The sequence below is a fragment of the Triturus cristatus genome, chromosome 9 (assembly GCF_964204655.1).
Source record: "Triturus cristatus chromosome 9, aTriCri1.1, whole genome shotgun sequence".
NCBI lineage: Eukaryota > Metazoa > Chordata > Amphibia > Caudata > Salamandridae > Triturus > Triturus cristatus.
The window spans coordinates 845,491,884-845,504,865 of record NC_140592.1 but is presented as its reverse complement, the minus strand read 5'-3'; the positions used below and the strand labels follow the sequence as shown (position 1 = coordinate 845,504,865).

Genomic DNA, 12,982 nt, shown 5'->3' with positions numbered 1-12,982 from the left:
ACTTAATCTCTTACTTAGGTTGAAAGGAACCTTTTGCTGTCTTTCCTGTTTTCTTTCTCGCTCATTGAAACGTGCCCTCACACTTCTACAGAGTCGTGTTGTATGCTATAGAGGCATGTGCTGTGATAGGCATTGGTCAGATTCCTGGTTGTAATGGATATGTGTCTAAATTCACACTGCTGATTGATTGTGGGAAATGCTTGGTTTGTTAACCTGGTGACTCTACTGATGGAATCATTAGTGGGTGCATGTGTGCTTGAGCTGCTAGACCTTTAATGGCCAGAAGCCCCATTATCACAGGGAACATGATTATGGGATGGGTTACTAGGTGCAGAATAATGCCCGAGTAGTAACCCCATACCGATAATTAGAACTGTATACGGTATCTGCTTGCCGTTATTGTGCATTTACGAGTTATTGGCCTTGTAATGGGGAATAACAAGCAGCATGTGGAATTACTATGTCTCTCCATGTGTATTCCAAATTTCAGACTGTTTACTGGTTATGATCTCAACCTACCTTTGGCAGGTGGAGCAGTTTCCCCAGTTTTAATAAGCCAAGAAATTCTGAGTGCTATAAGACTTTAAGCCTTATTCCGCCCTATTCAAAAACAGGAGTTTTCAATCAAACGGAGTTACCAACCCACTCAGGTTTGTGCCGTAAACCGTATGAATGTACCCTGTAAAGTGCCTTTGTTTTATGCGTACGCCCACATGTGTTTTTTATCAATCTTTTCTCTGGCACTACAAGCCCATTTACTCGAAGCACAGAATAAAAGTCTCAGAATAAGTATGTTTTCACTGTTTACTTGAAGGTGAGCTCTATATTCCAAATCGACTCATGAAGGAGCTATATTGACTGCAAGCATTAAAGGCAAAATGGTTTACTTCCTGACATGCTGTCGACTACTAGCACTCCCTCCATCTCCTCCCCATTAAATTGCTCCCATTAGATTGCAACTGGTATGTACAACTCCAGTTTATATATTGCATATTCATGGATCAGCTCGTAAATAAGTTTTTAACCAGGGGAGGGTCCTTGGACTGTAGCATATCTGAGAACAGACAGTAGTGCAACCTCTATAGTGTGGGACAGATTGCTTTTAACAATGTCAGCTGCTGTGCTACATGCTCAATTTTGCACCACCATAGACTAATCTAGCTTCTTAGCCACACCAGTCCATAGGAAGTGGTAATAATGGAGGGCGCAATCCCTCTGAAAATTGTTGCCATACGCCCTTCTTTCAGCAAACACTACAGTGTAAGAAACAACTGCACTAGACAAAGCCAACTCCTGAATGATTATTGGGACTCTGCACCTACCTGATCTGTCTCGTGGCTGACCTGGGTGTTGTAGCCCTCTTCACTCCCGCCGCCGCACCGCCAAACCACCGCGGCCGCAGTGTGGAGGGACTTCACCTCCCAGGCTCCTGTAAAAGACAACCTCATTAACTCTACCGCAAAAAACCCTACTCCCCCTACTATAGCCACATTGGCAAACAATCAGTGTAAAACGGGAGATAACAGATCAACTGTCACAGTGGAACAATTAACTAACTCTCACAAAAGACCCCAACAAGATAAACCAACCATGTCAAAACTCCCCTCAATCCCAAATGAAGAATGTTTAAATTTACCGCCGGCTGCCTCCCCCTATGTTTTAGTTCTAACAGGCGTCCCACCTTTAAATAAAGGTTCAAATGAATCCTGGGTTTCACCTAGAAACAAGGTTACGGATTGGCTTTTTAAACATACTTGCTTCCACCCAAATCATATCAATCAGATCTTGATGGTCAGGAGAGTGGGTTGGATAGGCGACTCCCAGAAAAGCACTACCGGAGATTGTATAGTCGTAAATTTTAAATCCCCCTGTCTTGTGCGCTCTCTTCTTAGGATCAATAGGGGAACAACACATGAAAACACAGCAATTAAAATGGTGCCGCTTGATTTCTTCTACTATATACAACCAAGAAACGACCACATAAGGAACGGGTGTATCCTGTCACAAAACAGGTTTGAACAATTTGCATCATTAGAGGAGGTGGACTGACAACTAACATCGCCAGACAATCCCACTCCCACGATTGCAATTCAGAAACACACCATAGCTAAAAATCATCCCGTCTTTAATCATAGTCAGGTCAATAGTACGGCACATTCCACTTCTTGCCACCTCGCGTTCACTGCTTTAACAGGGGATTCCCTTACTTTAAAATCTAACAGTGCGCCCGACAATATACCCGCTACCATAGACGGACAACATAACCTGGGTAACACAAGTCCACCTAAGGACCCTCCCGGAGTCAAACTAAACGTTTCAAAAATCCCTAACAACTCACACAATAACCTTGTGACGGACCAAGACCTGAACATAATCTTCTGGAACGTCTCAGGCCTTCGGTCAAAGGTCAATAATGAAGGGTGGATGAATTTCGTAAAAGAAAATGACATCGTCTCCCTACAGGAGACATGGGCAACTACCCCTATTCATATAAATGTATATACATTTTTTTTTAGCCCAGCCCTGGCCTCAACCTCAGGCAGAGCAAAGGGCGGTCTAGTGACCTATGTTTCAAACCTAATTCCCACCCTAGATGTTCAAACCCTTAAAAACGAGACACACTACCAAATACTATGAGTAACCATAACAAACATGCCACCCACCCTGATAGTCAATATATATAATAATTTTGCAGACGTAAAGTTCATGGAGATTATAAAAGAGATTCGTCACTTTTTATCCAAACAAATCATTCATAACAAAGGGAAAGAACCAATACTAATATGGGGAGGAGACTTTAACCTCACATTGTGTGAGAACAGACATAAAGGCAATTGTGGCTACATAGATCATTTAAACAATAATAATATTACACACTTTTTCCACTCAAAAGGGGTCGCTCTTGAATGAAACTATGATTCTCCTTCAATTAGCTTTTGCAAACAAACTGCATGACCCCCCAGTCGCTTTTGCCCCAACCTTCAATGGCAGAGGACTATCTTCCTGTATTGATTTTATCCTGGTGGGAAATAATCCCTCAGAGTCGATCACTGCGGTCATTACTCATGACTGCGCGTTCAGTGACCATTTCCCACTGTCTATTACTATTCGAACTACCGCCCCCCAAAAAAAGGCACAAACATACTATCATGAAGACACTATCTCAATGCCACGACTAAATGGCTATGCACTCAAATGGTCTCACATCGATCCTATAGCTATTTTAGAAACTATACTCAAAGCGGCACTCCCAGCCTTCCTAGTATGCTTAATGGACACCGCATCCCCACGTGAGATCATAACAAATTATGACAAAATAATATCGGAAGTCAATAACTCCTTGTCTGTGAAGTCCAGTGGGCAGATGAACAAAAAAAAGAACCCTAAGTTTCGGTGGTTTAATTCAGCCTGTACCACAGCACACAAAATACTTTAAAAAACCCCTACATAAATCCCCAAGGGTTGCCATAGAGGTCTCACGAGCCAGGTAAGCATACAACAACACACTAACTTCTAGGAAGAAAGAACTAAAGGAGGCACACTGGATCGCCCTTCATGATAGTTGTAACAACAACGATTTGGTTACCTTCTGGGAGATTGTCAATTCCTCATATCTATCAGGCCCCAAAGATCGCGGCCTAATTGAAACAACCATAACAGAACAAGAGTGGATAAACCACTTTCCAGAAATATTTCAATCCCTGAGGGGATAAGCAGTCAGACCTATATCTTTCCAACTGACCTGACTGACCCACTAGATCTGGATTTTAACCTCTCTGAGGTCAAACTGGCCCTGAACTTAAGTAGATCAGGGAAGGCCCCGATGGGGTCCCTATGGACCTCTGTAAATCGAACACCGACCTTTGGGCCCCCCTACTACTCAAATCCCTAGTGGCAATGGGAAAGGTAGGATTACCTGATTTTTGGTCGGACTCGATCCTAGTCCCTATCTTTAAAAAGGGCAACAGAAATAGCCCAAAGTGCTACAGACCTATATCCCTACTGGATTCCTTAGGAAAAATAGTAGGGAGAATTCTTTTGGCACGCCTACAAGACTGGGCGGAAACAAATAATATATTATCCGATCTCCAATTCGGCTTCAGGGAGGGAAGAGGGACCATTGAACAGGTCTTAAATCTCACACTCCTGGGAGGGAAGTATGTCCAGGCAAAGGGTGGCAGCCTCTGCTTGGCATACGTAGACCTCTCTGCAGCCTTTGACTGCGTGGCCCATAACAAGTTGTGGAGTATAATGATCGAAATGGGAGCCGATATCAAATTGGTCAATTATATTAGGGAAATCTACTCCAACGCAACCACAAGAGTAAGATACGGTATAGGGGGGCAACTAACGTCACCATTCGGGGTTGAGCGGGGAGTCAGGCAAGGCTGTGTCCTGGCTCCCTTCCTTTTTAACTTGTATACCAACGGTTTAGAAGCAGCTTTGCTGAAGGGTAGCCAGGACCAGCCTTACGTCCAAACACGCCCGATCGCCGCTCTCCTCTATGCGGATGACGCAGTTATAATTGCTCGCACTCCCCTCGCACTACAACGTGCTCTGGATAGATATAAAAATTTTATGAACCACCTGAATTTAAACATCAATGTCAAAAAGACATTTATAATGACATCAGGCAATGAAATCCGAAAAGGAAAAAATATCTACCTAAACAATATAAAAGTAAAAAATACTACCACCTATCCTTACTTGGAAGTAGTAATAGACAGCAAAGGCACCTGGAAAAGCTCAATAGAGAACAGAAAACTTCAATTCCAAAAAGCCACAACGGCACTGACCAAGTTTGCTAGAAAACTGGGTAAGAGAACGTCAAAGGAAATGCTTGACATTTATCATTCGAGATGCCTTAGCACGACAATTTACGGGGCAGGAATATGGGGCAACGTACGAGTAGACCCGATCCAAAAGGTAGAGAACACTTTCTTGAAATTTTTACTGGCTGTCCCGTCGTCTACTTCAACCTTCAACATTCATAGTGAATTGGGTCTCCCATACATTACAGACGTGATACGGATGCAGCCAATTCTGCTCTGGCATCGTATCTGGACCACAACAGAATTAAAACTCACGCAGGCACTTATCACTGACTGTATGAACCTGGACTATGAGTCTAAAATCACTTGGTTATCTTATGTTAAAGTTTTTTTCAGACATGGGACTCGATCATTTTTACCTCAATCCCCACAATCTGAATTCAATCCCAAGAAAGAATTTACGAGATGCGTGCCTAACCCACTTAGCAGACCTACGCCTGGCTCTTGAAACAACTAAATCTTCTGTTCAGTATTCTCTCCCCATCCAAACCACAGATAAAATGGAGCCCTACCTGAATCTAAGTCTAAGTAACTTTGAAAAATTCTTACTAACAAGATTCCGATTTAACATGTTTCACCGATTAATCACCTTTCCGGTGACAAATGACTGGGCAACTCAACTGACCTTGTGTCCTTGTGATGATCTCTTCCCCCCCCCAGTCGACTCTGCACGCAATCATGTTTTTAAATTTTTATACCGTACCAAGAAAAATGTACCTGATTCCTCTATTGAAATTGTTGGCCCTCAAGCAGTGTCGACCAGCTCTAATGGCTCTCCAGATGTTAGAAACAGAATTAATGGTAGCAAATATGACGAAGTTTTTAAAATTCTGTGTGCGGCATAGAACGAACCTTTAAACTGAATTCTGTCAAACTGAAAGTATTTTTAAACATGTTCCATACAGCAACATAAACTCACTACGCTTAAAATGACGGTTCTTACCAAAAACTCAAAACATACCCTATGATTTTGGGACTACCCCCTAGGCATCCTAATCTTGCTTCTGGGGGGATTGTTTTGTTCCGTCTTGAAAATTTTAACGCTTATACAACCTATGTACAGATAATAGTATATGCAACTAACAGGCACTTACGATTGCTAATTTGCACATATTTTTACCCCGCAGGCAAAATATCTTTCCATTTTTTCTTTTAAACTCTTTCCGTTCTGTATATTGAATTGATATTAATTGTTATAATGTTACTGCTTTTATAAGTAAACGCTTTTATGGTTTGTAACTGCCTTACCGAATAAAGCTTTTCAACAACAACTGCACTAGCATTACAGTCCAGTACAAAGAAATAATTCCTTGGGTCTTAACTTTGGTCTGAGGAGAGATGGTATCATTGCCAGTGAAGGAATAGCTGGATTAAGTTTCCCCACCCCCTGTGGGAAATAAGTTAGGAAAATCTGTGTTAGATTCCTTTAAATTTAGCTAATAGTTATTAATCCCAGAGTTTAACAAGCATTGGCATAGCCAATAGGTCTCGCCTTTGGGACCTTATAAGTGTTTTGCCAGAGCTATTGGCTTTGCCAATGGGTTTAAGCTATGTTATAGAGCAGTCCGGCTGCTGTACAACATGTTGAAAAGTTATAATAAAATGACTGGGGTGAAAAGAAGATGTAGGGCAAAATGGAAACAGGGCACAATAAAGATAGAATGATGAAAAAGAGAAGTCCAAGAGCTAACATTCTGGTGTGAAAGGTTTCTGGAGGCAGCAGTGTTTCGGCCTGTGTGCTGGTGCCTCCGCAAGGGGCACGGGGTGTCCTGTGAAGAGAACAGAAACATTAGCTAAGGGCTGAGTGAAGACTTTCCTTTGCGAGGCCTTGCCTTGGGTCTGGGCTCCACTCCAGTTTTAGGCTGAATCCACGTCCAGTTTTTATTTCAGCCCGGCTATGCTGAGGGGGAAAGCAATGTAAACTCCCCCAGAGTGCGCACAGGCTCCAGCTGTGATTTCCATGGGCTGGGGAGGGGATGGCGTATAGGGGAGGGTGGGGGCTGCCTCGCGCTGTGTGCGCCAAGAACTCACTAAACAGGAGTACCAGGCTCTGGGGCAGATAGATAAGCAGCCAAAATAAAGTGGCTGGTTTGTAAGACGGATCACGACGATAAGGTGCGTCTTGCTCAAATAGAAATGTGCTTTTATGCGTATTGCTTATGCATTTTTGTAACGGACATAAACAAATGTTAAATCCAGGAGAGTAGTCCAGATGGGTATTTTGTCCCCCAAACAGATGTGCACAACCTTCGCGTAACTTTCAGTTTAAAGCTATGAATCCTAGTAAGCTACCCTGCACATAAATCACCATGGAAGACAGATGCCCTTGAAGTCACACTACTTCATTGGGAAAACCAATACAAAATTAGCACGCCGCCTCCATGATGAATGTCACAGTAAACAGCCACCCGGTAACCCTCTGGTGTACTGGACCATTTTGGGCAGCAGGCAAGAGCGGATTGGGGGGGGGTGGGGGTAAGTAGAGGTGAGCGGGGCAGATCAGACCGGAAAAGAGAAGGCAGGCAGAAAGAGAAGAGAGGGCAGCAGCGAAGAGTGAAGGGGGAGGGCTGGAGGGATAGGTACAGGGCAGAGGGAGGGACATTTGAAAGGGAAGGGAGAGAAGAGGCAGCGGGGAGATAGAAGGGGTGAGGCTACAGACAAAGGGGAATATATAGAGGGGCGGAGGCGAGTGTAGGAGAAAGAACAGGGAAGGGACTGAAGAGAGGGAAAGAACACGGGACGCGAGAGATAAGAAAGGGGAAAACAGGGTGGAGAGGGAATAAAGGGGAACAGCAGCGAAGGAAGTGAGATTAGAGGGAAGGAAGAAGGGGGGAGAGGACTGGGGAAAAGTAGAGAGCAGGGAGACTCCAGAAACCGGGGTGAGGAGGGATGTGTGCACTCTGAGGAGAGACGGCAGAGGAAGTGCGTAGAGGAGAAAGGAGAAATCTGAAAGAGGATGAGCGCGCCCACGCTGTGATGAGAAGCGGAGCGGAGGTGAGGGTGGGGGGCAGAGAGGAACGGATGAGGAGACAGTGTCGGTCTGAGTTGATTAATGAGTGCTAGCGCACATGGCGGGGGTGGGGAGGATGCGGCATGTTACATTGAGATAAGGCATATGTCATGCAGAAAGATAAAACGTAAGAAGAAGGCTTTTTATCTTCTTACTTGTTAAGAGGTGATTGAGAAATGCCTAGTTAAAACTTTAAAGTGGTAACGTGGTAATGACAGGAGCACGGTGACGTATTAGGTGTACACCGGAGTGCGCAAGTTGTAGCATCTCAGTAATTGAATCAAAATAAAGAATGAAAGGAAAAGGCTGCATTTAGAGCGCGCTAACTGTGAGTGCCAATTTTCACACGGTGCCGCTTCTGTAATACACTGTATTTTATGAAAAAAGCGTTTGTTTAAAGGGCACGCACAGAGCATATTGGAAGGGAAAGAGAAGGCTGCATTTAGAGTGCGCTAACTTTTAGTGCCAAAGTACCCAAGGCGCTGCCTCTGTAATACGCTATATGTGCATGTTTAAACATTGCTAGGGAGGTGAAGTAGGGTGGGGGAGGGTAAGCTGTGAGGGAGCGTGGCGCTGCCCCGCGGCCGCGAAAGAACAGGCAAATGCACTCGTGCTTGTGCAGGCATCCGCCTTGCGGGAGCGAGCAGCGGCGGCGCAAGAGCAATATGTTGTCAATTACCACGCGCAAGGTGGATGCCAGCACAAGCACGAGTGTGGGGAAAAAGGAGCAGACAGATGGCTAAAGGTCCTCCTAGACAGCACATGCGTGCTGCCTAGGCGAGACCTAAAAAAGTGGATTGAAGCCACATCCATTTGGCAAAAATTAGAACTTTGAAAAGTGATATCCAAACTCAACAGCAACTGTTGCAATAGCATAACAAAGACGCACATAACTCTACGGATAAACCAGAATCCTGCACATCATGCCACCTGAGTTTGACCTATAGCATATGCAAATTCTTAAGTCTGCCTGTTTCCACAATTGGAGGATCGAAAGGTGCCTTTTTAAAAATTGGACTCACCTCAACATGCTACAAGAGATTAGGAATACATCCTGAGGGAACAGGGCAGTTTGTAAAGTAGGATCAACAAGAGTCACCCTAACAGTTAGTGTTTCCTACATTTTAACTATTGAACAAACCTCAGAAGAGGTAGTTTTGTGGAAATCGAAGCTATCACTCAGTGATGTTCTCTTGACGCTTATTTACATGACCATCTTTAGCACATTAAAGAAATTAATATCTAGGATGTTTACTAAAAGTGCTATTTTCCTACACGTTCAGGGGGCCACAGACACGGGCTCCTGGGGCCCTAACGGTGGTAGTTGAGGTTGTTCATCTGGTGTGCTGTGGAACACTCCTGCTGTGGCTCTGCAGACTAGGCCAGGTAGAATCCTTTCTGTAGTTGACTCTCGGGGTAGTGAGGTAGAGCAGGCATAGGCTTCTTAGGCATACAGGAGTGGGTCGGGATCTCAGAACTCTGCAGCCAACAAACAGAAACAATAACGTAATGTCCAGTTCATTGCTCATTTTTCATGTTAATAAAAAAAAAGATTTTAATTACACAGCAGAGCTACGTACTACACAATTCAATGGAAGGGTTGTAAACCAAGTTAAACCATGAGATGCAACAGCCCTTCTTACCCGTATCCAAAGTCCTTCCACTGGGGTCACGTCATGGTCCTGTATCTAAAGCCCCCAAAACAATACGTGTTAAGACAGGATTCAACGCAGGTTCAGACAGCTCGAATACTCACAGGTCAAATGTACTAGTTCAGTGTCTTTTTAATCCTTTGACAAAATGTCTTAGTGTGCACTGCTGACTTGCCGCCAGAAAGTTTTTTTCGTCTCTGAGTCTTGTCCCGAGTGCAGGCTAAGCCCTGCATATACTATATGGGTATTGCAGCATTTCAGACTGTGCAGCGAATGTGGTCCAGGTTACCGCCTCACTGCAATGGCTCCTGCTGCAGTTCCGCACCAGCAGCCTCGCTCAGTTCTACCTTTATAAGGTGATCGGTGAGGCAGACATGCTTCTCTGCCCTTGTGATTGGGGGTGTCGGACCTCCAGCCCGGTTGCATATGGGTATTTTGGTGTGGCACTTCTGACCTCCAGGCTGAATCCCTCGCAGTGGTATCTTTCTGTCAGTAACCTCTGGGCCAAACCTGGTTTCCTGATTCAGTGGACACAGCTTTCACTCACATCAGCGGAAGCACCTGCCGCTTAAGCTCACTGCACTTCCAGACGACACTGGATACTTGTTCTGGTAGTCTTATGCATCTCACATGGAGATTGTACAGAGCAAGCAGGGTGGGGAACGGGACTCTTCAACAACATGGGTAAGGTGGAAAATGACGTTTACATCATAGATTTGACTCTGCCAGCAAGGAGAACTGCTTTAAGGTGCAAATTGTAGAGGGATCCTCTATACAATACGATCTAGCTATTAAACCTATGCAAATTAATCTCCACAAAGGGGTTGGTTATGATTAAACTGCAGAAAACAGACTGTGAGATCTACATGATCACATTAGGCTCTGCGATGGAGGAAGTGCCCTGCTTTCCTGCTCTCTCTTAATGATGAAAGATAGCTTTGAATACCCACAAGGATTATGTTTTTTCTATAAACTGAACCTAAAACTGAAAGAGGAGTTTCATATGATAAAGAATACAGTGAGTGCAGCATAGGATACGCGTTTTTCATATTTCACTATACTAATTCACCACTAATCCTTTGTGTTCTGGAGTAGCGTGCTACTCTCCGAAAAAAGCGCTTCAGCACTCCATCAGGGGTAACGAGCGCTATATAAATGCAAACCTTTTTTCCTCTTCTATCCCTCCGCTATCCTTCTGAATCCAAATAACTGACTAACCTATCCACCACTCAAATTACTTTCATATTTCACTATACTAATTCAACACTAATCCTTTATGGGTTCCGGAGTAGTGTGCTATTCGCCGAAAAAGCACTTCGACGCCTTGTCAGGGGTAGTAAGCGCTATATAAATGCAATTACAATAAATAACTTTAATATGCATGACACACCTCATTATGAATGGCCGACATGTCTCTGTATCTACAATAGCAGACTTTATAGTGTTCGTTTTAGCTTCTCAGCATTCAGCACCACTCCTTTGACACCCTTGTGTCTCTAATCAACTCGCTTTTTTGTTGTTGTATAAAAACATTTCCAAGACCATTCCATTCTTATCGCTCCCCCTCCATGCCTCCCATGTTCCTGGCAAGGGTGGTGTAGGGCTGAATAACCGCTACAATTCTTACCGGAGTACAAGAGGTCACCTTTGAGTTCCAAGACCTTGTGAAAGACTTTTGCCTACGGCCTCATTCTTCTGGATGGTCACTTAACTTCTCACTGACTTGCAATATGGTTTTAAAGTATGTCAAGGGATACTTTTGTACCATACATTGGATGCATCTAAAGCCTGTGTGTTTTAAAAAAGAAAAAAAATGTATAAGCTTTGTATTACTACAGAGCTATTCTTCCCCATTCTCTACCGGTATGCCCCTTGTCCAGGCTCCTCCCCCCTCGTTCTTCCAGCTCCACTCCCTGGTACCAATAGAACTTGCTATAAAGTGGAAACGGGTTTACTGCTGTGTGAAGATGGAGACGTTTTGGGTTCATTGGGATTATTCCACATGTAGGTCTGAGCCCCTTTGGTTTTCTACTTTTTAAACGTCTCTGTAGCATAGGTTCATTTCAATTCTTTCTAAACCTGGTTTAATTGATAAATGTTATTGTGTCAACACAGTTACAGATTTGGCTTCTTTGCAGAGATGCGGTTTACGAGATTCTGATGTTGGAAGAACTTGGGGATCACTTTGTTTGAACGTGTCGCTCCTGTCCTCATTGATTTTTGGTCACTTTATTTACTGTGATGGGGAACCATAATATAAAAAGATTTGCCGTGATCTGTGGCCCGTATTTTACATACTAGGTTGGTTTTCATGTGGCTTAACACCTGACTGCTGGGCAAGGCGACTTCAGCATACACTGGGCTGGAGTGATTCAGGGGTTCATTTACAATCTGAAATTATCTACTGCCTTTCACATTGTGAGTGTACCATGTTTTTGCAATTTAAACAAGGCCAATTTATATAGTGTGCCTTTTTTCTTCCATGCTTTGTGCATTATTCTGTTTATTGTAAATTGTTGCTTCCTTAATCAGGGTACATTTTTACCTTTTTTTAAAAGTGGCATTTCTTTTCTAAAACGTTAACTGTTTTCTTATTATTTTTGATGCAGCACTCATCTCATGGAGACGGTCGACCGGAAGGCTCTTCTCGATCTGGGCGCTCTGGAATTAGAGGCAGAAATCCAGTTGCTTCTTGTGCAGATGAACAACCTCATATTGGAAATTACAGACTTCTTAAAACAATTGGCAAAGGAAATTTCGCGAAAGTAAAACTGGCCAGACACATTCTGACGGGCAGAGAGGTAACTCATTTGACATTTGCATGTTTTCAGGAGAATGAGAAGCATATTTTGTACTGTAGAGCCAGGGTGACAATTGGCTGAGGAGCTAGTGTGTGGTGACATAAAAATAAATTATTCACGATTCGAAATCTGACACATTTGGTACTTCGTTGCCCTGTTCCTTTGCTTTTGCAGTTTGAGATTTTGAATTGGGTCAGTAGGCGCTCAGAAACTATTTGTGCATCTGCAAGTCTTTCTGAGACTGATTGAAGTAGTCATGCACATTCCTCCTGCTTAACTTTCACCATGGTTCATAGAGCCTCACATTCCATTTCCTTGTTTTGTTTATGCTCGGTGAAGTTAAGAGACCGTTGTAACTTCAACTAGGACCACTTTGGTTTCTTCATTGTTTATTTTGTCTGAATTGTAAAGGTGGGTTAGTCATTTGTCAGGGTGGTCTTTTGCACAATCTTGGAGAATAACCTAAGTGAGACCAGCTTTCTGTCTCAGACACAGTATTTGGAGGCCTTTGTAGTGGGGCACCCCTAGCAGATCCCATGTAAAAAGCATGGCACTTATGCATTTTTTCTCCTCACTGTTCTAAGGATGTGCTGTGCTCTCATAAGTGGTGTCCCACAGATGCATGCCTCACTTCTGCCTCTACCTGTAGCCAAGTGTTTTAGCCTTCTCTGCATCGCCAAGCTCTTC

At 43.7% G+C, this 12,982-nt stretch overlaps 1 protein-coding gene across 3 annotated transcripts in view; it reads left to right on the top strand.

The window, feature by feature from the left end:
• MARK3 (microtubule affinity regulating kinase 3) overlaps nt 1-12,982 on the top strand; it is a 696,418-nt gene that overhangs the window by 15,546 nt on the left and 667,890 nt on the right. For all 3 annotated transcript variants that reach the window (XM_085626305.1, XM_085626304.1, XM_085626306.1), the window contains exon 2: nt 12,104-12,295. In XM_085626305.1, the coding sequence (XP_085482431.1) occupies nt 12,104-12,295 (192 nt within the window). The remainder of the gene's footprint in view (nt 1-12,103; nt 12,296-12,982) is intronic.